Source organism: Haematobia irritans, chromosome 4 (genome assembly GCF_050003625.1).
Source record: "Haematobia irritans isolate KBUSLIRL chromosome 4, ASM5000362v1, whole genome shotgun sequence".
NCBI lineage: Eukaryota > Metazoa > Arthropoda > Insecta > Diptera > Muscidae > Haematobia > Haematobia irritans.
The window spans coordinates 57,350,162-57,361,635 of record NC_134400.1 but is presented as its reverse complement, the minus strand read 5'-3'; the positions used below and the strand labels follow the sequence as shown (position 1 = coordinate 57,361,635).

General features: G+C 36.9%; 1 protein-coding gene across 1 annotated transcript; it reads left to right on the top strand.

Moving 5' to 3' along the window:
* Window positions 1-3,494: 3,494 nt before the first annotated feature.
* On the top strand, window positions 3,495-7,127 carry LOC142233179 (uncharacterized). Its single transcript, XM_075304005.1, has 2 exons — window positions 3,495-3,626; window positions 3,686-7,127. The coding sequence occupies exons 1-2, from the start codon at window positions 3,617-3,619 to the stop codon at window positions 7,099-7,101; spliced, it is 3,426 nt and encodes a 1,141-aa protein (XP_075160120.1). The 5' UTR covers window positions 3,495-3,616; the 3' UTR covers window positions 7,102-7,127.
* Window positions 7,128-11,474: the final 4,347 nt, after the last annotated feature.

Here is an 11,474-nt window from a genome sequence, read left to right as displayed (position 1 = left end):
AAATTTAAGCCGGATCGGATGAAATTTGCTTCTCTTTTAGGCTCCGCAAGCCAAATCAGGGGATCGGTTTATATGGGGGCTATATATAATTATGGACCGATGTGGACCAATTTTTGCATGGTTGTTAGAGACCATATACCAACACCATATACCAAATTTCAGCCGGATCGAATGCTTCTGTTAGAGGCTCCACAAGCCAAATCTGAGGGTCCCTTTATATGGGGTCTATACGTAAAAGTGGACCGATATGGCCCATTTTCAATACCATCCGACCTACATCGACAACAACTACTTGTGCCAAGTTTCAAGTCGATAGCTTGTTTCGTTCGGAAGTTAGCGTGATTTCAACAGACGGACGGACGGACGGATGGACGGACGGACATGCTTAGATCGACTCAGAGTTTTACCACGACCCAGAATATATATACTTTATGGGGTCTTAGAGCAATATTTCGATGTGTTACAAACGGAATGACAAAGTTAATATACCCCCATCCTATGATGGAGGGTATAAAAATATGGGAAACATTTAAATATGAAGCAATTTTAAGGAAACTTCGCAAAAGTTTATTTATGATTTATCGCTCGATATACATGTATTAGAAGTTAAGGAAAATTAGAGTTATTTTTACAACTTTTCGACTAAACAGTGGCGATTTTACAAGGAAAATTTTGGTATTTTGACCATTTTTGTCGAAATCAGAAAAACATATATATGGGAGATATATCTAAATCTGAACCGATTTCAACCAAATTTGGCACGCATAGCTACAATGCTAATTCTACTCTCAGTGCAAAATTTCAACTAAATCGGAGTTAAAGATTGGCCTCTGTGGTCATATGAGTGTAAATCGGGCGAACGATATATATGGGAGCTATATCTAAATCTGAACCGATTTCAATGAAATTTGGCACACTGGACTATAGTACTAATTGTTCTTCTTGTGCAAAATTTTAAGCCAATTAGGGTAAAACTCTGGCTTCTGGGGCCATATAAGTCCATATCGGGCGAAATATATATATGGGAGCTATATCTAAATCTGAACCGATTTCTTCCAAAATCAATAGGGATCTATTCTGAGCCAAAACACATACTTGTGCCAAATTTGAAGTCGATTGGACTAAAACTGCGACCTAGACTTTGATTACAAAATGTGTTCACGGACAGACGGACAGACGGACATGGCTACATCGACTCAGGAGCCCACCCTGACCATTTTTGCCAAAGACACCATGTGTCTATCCCGTCTCCTTCTGGGTGTTGCAAACATATGCACTAACTTATAATACCCTGTTCCACAGTGTGGAGCAGGGTATAATAAAACAAGTATATACGGCCGTAAGTTCGGTCGGGCCGAATCTTATGTACCCTCCACCATGGATTGAAACTTCTACGAAAAACTGTCATCCAAAATCGAATTACTTCGGTCCATACGTGGTATATATTAGACAAAAAAGTTATGTATAGGTAAGTCTACAAATAATTACAAATCGATATGGACTTTTTGCACGATACGTAGAGAGCCAGAATTGAAATATGGGGGTCGCTTATATGGGGGCTATATACAATTATGAACATGATATGGACCAATTTTTGTGTGATTGGGGATCGATTTATCTGAAGGCTATATATAACTACAGACCGATATGGACCTAGTTAGGCATGGTTGTTAACGGCCATACACTAGCACAATGTACCAAATTTCAACTGACTCGGATGAAATTTGCTCCTCCGAGAGGCTCCAAAACCAAATCTCGGGATCGGTTTATATGTGGGCTATATATGATTATGGACTGATATGGACCACTTTTGGCATGGTTGTTAAATATCATATACTACCACCACGTACCAAATTTCAACCAGATTGGATGTATTTTGCTTCTCCAAAAGGCCCCGGAGTTCAAATCTGGGGATCGGTTTATATGGGGGCTATATATAATTATGGACTGATATGAACCAATTCCTGCATCGTTGTTGGATACCATATACTAACATCACGTACCAAATTTCAACCGAATCGGATGAATTTTGCTTTTCCAAGGGGCTCCGGAGGTCAAATCTGGGGATCGGTTTATATGGGGCCTATATATAATTGCAACCAATTTTTGCATGGGTGTTTGAGGCCATTTATTAGCACCACGTACCAAATTTCAACTGAATCATATGAATTTTGGTCTTCCAAGTGGCTCCGGAGGTCAAATCTGGTGATCGGTTTATATGGGGGTTATATATAATTATGGACCGATGTGGACAAATTTTTGCATGGTAGTTAGAGACCATATACTAACACCATGTACCAATTTTCAGCCGGATCGGATGAAATTTGCTTCTCTTAGAGGCTCCGCAAACCAAATCGGGGGATCGGTTTATATGGGGGCTATATATAATTATGGACCGATGTGGACCAATTTTTGCGTGGTTGTTAAAGACCATATACTAACACTATGTACAAAACTTCAGCCGGTTCGGATGAAATTTGCTTCTCTTAGAGGATCGGCAAGCCAAATTTGGGGGTCCGTTTATATGGGGGCTATACGTAAAAATGGACCGATATGGCCCATTTGCAATACCATCTGACCTACATCAATAACAACTTCTTGTGCCAATTTTCAAGTCGATAGCTTGGTTCTTTCGAAAGTTAGCGTGATTTCAACAGATGGACGGACATGCTCAGATCGACTCAGAATTTCACCACGACCCGGAATATATATACTTTATGGGGTCTTAGAGCAATATTTCCATATGTTACAAACGGAATGACAAAGTTATTATACCCCCCATCCTATGGTGGAGGGTATAGTTACAATAATTTCCTAAATAGTTTGTGTTTTATTCAAAATCAACATCGGCCCTTGAAATTTAACCACATACATAAGAAAAGCCACATCTAATCAAATGTACATGAAAAAAATTTTATTTTCTAAACTTTTATCATTGCTTTTTATTTTATATACGATTTAAAATAAGCAATCACGGGATTCGGGATCAAACATGTCCCGAAAATCCCAGGATTCCAGAACGGGATTAATCCCAAATAAAAACTCATATTAAAATCATATGTAAGAAAAGTAGCGTTATAGCGTCCTTTCTCGTCTAAATAATAATTGGCTGTATTTCTTCGGAGTCTTTTGCGACCAACTGTTATGTGTAAATTTTGGAGTCATTTATCTTAAGTTTAACAATCTTTCATATAAGGCCAATATTTTTCAGAGAATATTGTTTTACTTAAATTTGCCTTCAGCATGCCCAAGAGAAGATATTTGTGATTACAAATATATTTCGTTCTCATGTAGCGACAGTGTTATTTTCTTATTTAAATACAAAACAAAAACATTTTCTTGTTTATTTAAGTCTAACAAAAAGATAAACAGCTTGAGTTCTAATGAACTCCATGACATTCTTTGTAACACAAAATTCCTATGGCTGTAAACGTATACAAAATTTGATTAAATAAAGTGCGGGTTCATGTTAACACCTTGCCACTTGAAAATTGGTAAAGCATTTGGACACTGTAAAAATTCCAATAAATAAGACAAACAAACCAGGCCAATATCATTAGAGCAATTATGCATTTTCTGCAAATGCATTAGGCTGCTAGAACGTCCTTCAAGTGAAATGATGACAAGTGAGTACAGTTGAAGGTGTCAAAGGAAACCACTAAATTTTTTTATCAATTGATTACAGTTTTACAAACGAGTCTCTTATTGCTGATCGCCAATTTTCAAATCAATCAAGCCCTTGAAGTCAGAGATTATTGCAAGAGTCATGGATTTGGTTATAAGGTAAAAAATCCACATGATTGTCATGGGTTTTATGTATGCCTGTCCATCCTGGGAGGATTTAGTTTAGATTGTGGCCATGACTATTACTTCAATGAAACGTTGCAGCATTGTGTCAAAGGAGAATGTCCATCCGATCTTGTGATTCCGGATACTTTACTCGAACAGAGTTTAAAACTAAACAACAATTCTCAATTTCAAATGGGGACAAGCAGCCAAGACCATCAGACTAATACTACAGATTTGGGAAAACTTTCGACCATGTTTACTAGCAAAAATCAAATTTGTTACAACGTAACCGATGGCAATTTCATACGAGATCCAAAACACTGCAATGTCTACTATATATGCTATCGTCATCAGCCACATACACGTCAATGCCCTGGGAACCTTTACTTCGATCCAACTCTAAGAAGATGCAATTTACCCGAATTGGTCAACTGCGAAACTGACAATTACATACAAATACACCAAACTAATGTTTCAACTGAAAGATCACCAGTAGAAATTGGAGAACCTTTCAAGGATTTTGAATTTTCGAAGATCAATATCAGTTTCGACTTTATTAACAACACAAATCGAAATGAGATACGAAATTTGACGCAATTACAAAAAAATCACAGTAATACACAAATACATCCAACTAAAAGATCACCAATAGAAATCGGAGACGATTCAAAGGATACCGATCATTCAAAGACTGATATCATTTTAGACAATCAGCTTCGCCCAATAGGATTGATTAACAAAACCAATGACAAGGGGATAGAAAGTAAAAAGGAATTTCACATAATATCCAATCCTTTCATTAATTCCAATTCTTCGCGCATTTGTAGAAATGAATCCAATTGGAATTTCATAAGGAATCCCCAAGATTGTGGTAAATATTACATATGCCATCACCGTGAAGCTTATGAATATACATGTCCTGGAGATTTCTATTTTGATGCTCAATTGAAAAAGTGTACTTTTCGGGAGTTGGTTAGTTGTGATTTGCATAATGACGACAAGTCGTCAATAAAATTCTCGGATACTACTGATGGAATATCCACAAATGTGAACAGAAGTAACGGAACACCCAACAATGTTTCGACTACCGATAAACAAGAGCCCATCTATGTTGTTCATTTTAACTCTTTTCCAAATTCAACTAAAACAATGTCAAGAAAAGTGCCTATCGATCATATGCCTCTGTCGAAAAGTGATTTAAATGAAGACAACGGAGTTATTTCAATAGTGACAATAACCATAAGAAATTCTGGAGATACGAGACCAGAATCTACCCGGAATCCACAAATAACTTCGGAAGTTTCAATAAATCCCGCACAGACAACCCATGTACCACCAGAAGAAATCACCTCGAGCCTTTCTGAAACAATTACAAGCTGCCCATCAAGATCAGCGTCATTTACAAATTTCCCACAAACAACATCTCCACCACCACAAGATACAACTTGGACACTCAGTGAAACCACTACTAATCCAAATTCTTCTATGGAATCGTCAACAGTTTTACCTAAAGAAACAACGTTAATGACTCATACAACAACTCAAGGTATAACCATATCAACCGTAAATCCAACTGAAAGCACTACAGTTGTCACAGAGGATAGTACAATAACTCGTTCAACGGTTATGACCACTGTGTTATCGACTACAACGACAAATCCAAGCATAACCGAAGAGACTGTAACATCACCATCTTCAACAGAGATTCATACTTCCACCATGATAAATTCCACAACCAAGCCAACATCGTATACCCAACAACTTGAAATTTTATCTCTTAGAGCAGATGTGAGTTCTACAATGGCCACAGACACTACATTCGATTTATCGACTTCTAGCGAAGTACCCACAGAAACAACTACAACGACAGAAACTACAACAGAGTTAGCAAGCACAACCGAAGATTTAAATGAAACACAACCCACATCCATTACAATATCTGATTTTAGTACAACAACAGCAACCGAAACTACATCAGATTTATCGACAACTACGGAAAGTCAAACCTCTAGTGAAACTACAACAGAATTCGCACACACAACCGAAGATTTAAAAGAAACTGGAACAACTTCTATTACAACAACTGAATTTAGTACTACAATAGGAATTAAAACTACATCAGATTTATCGACAACTATGGTTTCTCCAACTACAACCGAAAATTTACGAGAAACTGAAACCGCATCTATGACAACATCTGAATTTAGTACAACAATAGCAATCGAAACTACATCAGATTTATCGACAACTACGGAAAGTCAAACCTCTAGTGAAACTACAACAGAATTCGCACACACAACCGAAGATTTAAAAGAAACTGGAACAACTTCTATTACAACAACTGAATTTAGTACTACAATAGGAATTAAAACTACATCAGATTTATCGACAACTATGGTTTCTCCAACTACAACCGAAAATTTACGAGAAACTGAAACCACTTCTTTAACAACTGAATTTAGTACAACAATAGCAATCGAAACAACATCAGATTTATCGACAACTATGGTTTCTACAACCGAAGGTTTAAAGGAAACTGAAACCACTTCTATTACAGAAACTACAACAGAACTATCAAGCACAACGGGGGAACAAATTACAACCGAAGAAACACAAACCACTTCAACACGTTTTAGTACTACAATGGCAACCGAAACTACGCCTGAATTGACAACGATGGCATCTCAAACTCCAACCGAAGATACCAATGTTTCCACAGATTTATCGACCACGACGCTATGCAGTACAACGACCAAAAATTGCAACGAAATCCCAACTACGACCATTACAACTGTCCACAAAACAACAACTCTACAACTGGTAAGCACAACTTCCACAATGGCTTGTGTTCTAACCACCACAACGTGCCGCCCTTCTCAATTAGAAATAAACCACAATGACAACAATCTACGGTCTCTATGTGGTAATCACGTCTCTGGAGACTTTATTGCCGATCCAAATAATTGCAAGAACTACTTCACATGCTACAGAAATGAGACATATTCTCAAACTTGTCCAGGCGAATTATATTTCGATGCCATTTTGAAAATGTGTAATTATCGCTATTTGGTTAAATGTCCAGAAGAAACCCTCAAGATCGCCAAGAGGACAGTTGACACTGAGGTTATGAGTGTTGAAGGTTGCCATCTAATGGCGGATGGAACTTTCGTTAGAGACCCCTCAAACTGTAATATCTACTACGAATGTCACCACGGCAAAGGAATTAAGATGAAATGTCCCCGGGGACAATATTTTGATAGAATTAACTGTGTATGTAATTATAAAAGTTTAATACACGATTGTGAAAATTGATCATCCGAACTATCTGAAGTAAAATATTTTTATTTGTTTTATTGGGAGAATAAAGATATATAAAGAATAAAATATAATGTCGTTTGGGAGCACGAATATTGTACGACTCAGTTTAATGATATATGTATGTATATAACACTAATATTGTGATGCACTACCAAAACTGTTCTCCGAAAGATGTTCTTTATTTTAACTACACAGGAAGTTCTTTTAATATAATTTTTTACAACTCAGTTTTTTCATATTTTCAATGGGTAATTTTAACTATTGTTTGTTTCAAATACAACGTTTTTCTTCCGTCAGAGTTTTTCGAATTTCTTCTAAACTTTTATCACCAAAAAAAACAAACTTTTATCACCAAAAAATTCGTTTGTTACAAAAATTTTATTATACCCTCCACCATAGGATGGGGGTATATTAACTTTGTCATTCCGTTTGTAACACATCGAAATATTGCTCTAAGACCCCATAAAGTATATATATTCTGGGTCGTGGTGAAATTCTGAGTCGATCTGAGCATCTCCGTCCGTCCGTCTGTTGAAATCACGCTAACTTCCGAAAGAAAGAAGCTATCGACTTGAAACTTGGCACAAGTAGTTGTTATTGATGTATGTCAGATGGTATTGCAAATGAGCCATATAGGTCCACTTTTACATATAGCCCCCATATAAACGGACCCCCAAATTTGGCTTGCGCGTCCTCTAAGAGAAGCAAATTTCATCCGATTCGGCTGAAATTTGATACATAGTGTAAGTATATGGTCTCTCATGACCATGCAAAAATTGGTCCATATCGGTCCATAATTACATATGGCCCCCATATAAACCGATCACCAGATTTGACCCCCATATAAACCGATCACCAGGCTCCCACTTGAAAGACCAAAATTCATCTGATTCAGTTGAAATTTGGTACGTGGTGTTAATATATGGCCTCAAACTCCCATGCAAAAATTGGTCGAAATCGGTCCATAATTATATATAGGCCCCATATAAACCGATCCCCAGATTTGACCTCCGGAGCCCCTTGGAAAAGCAAAATTCATCCGATTCGGTTGAAATTTGGGACGTGAAGTTAGTATATGGTATCAAACAACGATTCAGGAATTGGTTCATATCAGTCCATAATTATATATAGCCCCCATATAAACCGATCCCCAGATTTGACCTCCGGTGTCTTTTGGAGAACCAAAATTCATCCGATCTGGTTGAAATTTTGTACGTGGTGGTAGTACATGATATTTAACAACCATGCCAAAAGTGGTCCATATCGGTCCATAATCATATATAGCCCCCATATAAACCGATCCCGAGATTTAGCTTTGGAGCCTCTTGGAGGATCAAATTTCATCCTAGTCAGTTGAAATTTGGTACATTGTGCTAGTATATGGCCGTTAACAACCATGCCTAAATAGGTCGATATCGGTCTATAGTTATATATAGCCCTCAGATAAATCGATCCCCAAGATACCACAACCCACGTAATTCGATTGTAGATGACAGTCTTTCGTAGAAGTTTCTACTTAATCCATGGTAGAGGGTACATAAGATTCGGCCTGGCCGAACTTACGGCCGTATATACTTGTTTTTTCAATAAAAAAATTATTGTCGAACTTTAAGTATTTAATAAGTTTATTCAATATAGTAGTATGTATTGTTGAACATCTTTTCGGAATCTTCCGATCATATCTGGAATATATGAAAAAAAAACAAAAAAAAAAGTTTGGTGTTCGGTCGAAGCGGGGATCGAACCCACGACCCTTGGTATACAAGACGGACGTATTAACCATTGCTCCACGGTGCCCAACTAAATGTATGTTTCTGTTAAATAATGTTTGTTTAATCGGCTGGTGGGCGCCGAAAACGATGCTATATAAATATAACTATTTGACTGTTGATGACAATAACAGCTACGTAGCCCAATGGTTAGTGTTTTTGCTTACGCAGTGTAGGGTCGCGGTTCAATTTTCTGTTCTGGCGAAAGGTAAAATTTTACAAATACATAAAATCGAATAATTTCTTCTATATGGCTTGTATTACAGAAAAGGGTTCTAAGAACTAAAAAACCTCGTGAAAGTAAGAAAGATTTCGCTCACATCTTTAGCCAGAAAATATTTTTTTGAGTTAGTCGTTATGAAATTGTTCTTATATCCGGGAAAAGAATAAACGTTTATCACAAAAAGTATATACTGTTCTTCCAAATAAATTTCCTTACAGCGAAAAGCAAATGAGAAACGATCTTTGTTTGTCTAAAATTTCGTTTGGGAGGAGAGAATTATTTTTTTGCGTGTAGTTTAAAAGCAGAGTAGGAATAAAAAATGGTACACATTTCGAAAAGCATGCAAAATATATACTACACCAAGTAAAACAGGTTGGCTGACAAGTCCCCGGTCTAACAAAAAAAAACACATTTTTTTGTTAAAATTCGTATTTATTATTCAACATAGTTCCCTTCAACGATTATATCGACCTTCCAATTTTTTGATACCATTTTGGTAGTACTCCTTCGGTTTTGCCTCAAAATAGGCCTCAGTTTTGACGATCACCTCTTCATTGCAGTCAAATTTTTCCCTGCGAGCATTCTTTTGAGGTCTGAGAACAAGAAAAAGTCGCTAGGAGCCAGATCTGGAGAATATGGTGGGTGGGGAAGCAATTCGAAGCCCAATTCATGAATTTTTGGCATCGTTCTCAATGACTTGTGGCACGGTGCGTTGTCTTGGTGGAACAACACTTTTTTCTTCTTCATATGGGTCCGTTTTGCCGTGATTTCGACCTTCAAACGCTCCAATAACGTCATATAATAGTCACTGTTCATGGGTTTTCCCTTCTCAAGATAATCGATAAAAATTATTCCATGCGCATCCCAAAAAAACAGAGGCCATTACTTTGCCAGCGGACTTTTGAGTCTTTCCACGCTTCGGAGACGATTCACCGGTCGATGTCCACTCAGCCGACTGTAGATTGGACTCAGGAGTGTAGTGATGGAGCCATGTTTCATCCATTGTCACATATCGATGGAAAAACTCGGGTGTATTACGAGTTAACAGCTGCAAACACCGCTCAGAATCATCAATACGGTGTTGTTTTTGGTCAAATGTGAGCTCGCGCGGCACCCATTTTGCACAGAGCTTCCGCATATCCAAATATTGATGAATGATATGACCAACACGTTCCTTCGATATATTAAAGGCTTCTGCTATCTCGATCAACTTCATTTTACACTCATTCAAAATCATTTTGTTGATTTTTTGATGTTTTCGTCGGTAACCACCTCTTTCGGGCGTCCACTACGTTCACCGTCCTCCGTGCTCATTTCACCATGCTTGAATTTTGCATACCAATCAATTATTGTTGATTTCCCTGGGGCAGAGTCCGGAAACTCATTATCAAGCCAAGTTTTTGCTTCCACCGTATTTTTTCCCTTCAGAAAACAGTATTTTATCAAAACACGAAATTCCTTTTTTTCCATTTTTTTTTCACTATAACCAAAGTTGCTTCACAAAAGACGCTCTATATTACAAACTAATTGACTTACAGACGTCAAATTTGGACACGAATCATTTGAAGGTTGGTACTATATAAAAATAATATGCATTTAACACTAGCGACGCCATCTATGTGTCAGACTGGGGACTTATCAGCCAAACTGTTAACCGTGTTGACCTGCTCAGTCCTAACCCCGTTAAAACTCACACTAAATGGAGTTCCCATCCGATTTGAGTGTGGCTTAAATAGAATTAATTTTGTTTTACTACTATTTAAAACAAATTTGTTCAATCGAGCGTTTTCACTCATTAGAAATGCATCACGTTCAATGGACAGTTTCAATGTCTTTTCATCCCTATATGGATAAAATAACGACACATCGTCTGCATAAATAAAAAGTCGACCAGATAATCGTAAATTTGACAAATCATTTAAATAAAGCAAAAATAACATTGGTCCCAAACAAATTCCCTGGGGTACACCACATTCAATTCTCGACATACACTAAAAAAAAAATGAACTCTCTATTTCACTAAAGTCAATTTAACTTTGTTTTAGTTCATGGAATTATTATGTTTGGAGGAAGTTTCCTTTACTCTAATATTTTTTGCGTACGTTAGTTAAATTAATTAAAACCGAGGGAAAAAATATACACAAATGAAGCATAAAGATTAACTAAATTCGTGTCTTCCACAAAATAGTTCAAAATTTCTTAAAATGTGTACATTTTACCAAAAATGCACCCATATTGAACTTCATATGGCACTAAAGACATTCTTGAAATTTTGAACTCCAATTTTTTCCTTCAAACTTTAAAATTTACTTTAATAAGTGAAAAAACTTAATTAGGACTAATAAATTTTCTTGAATTTCTCCAAAAATACTTAC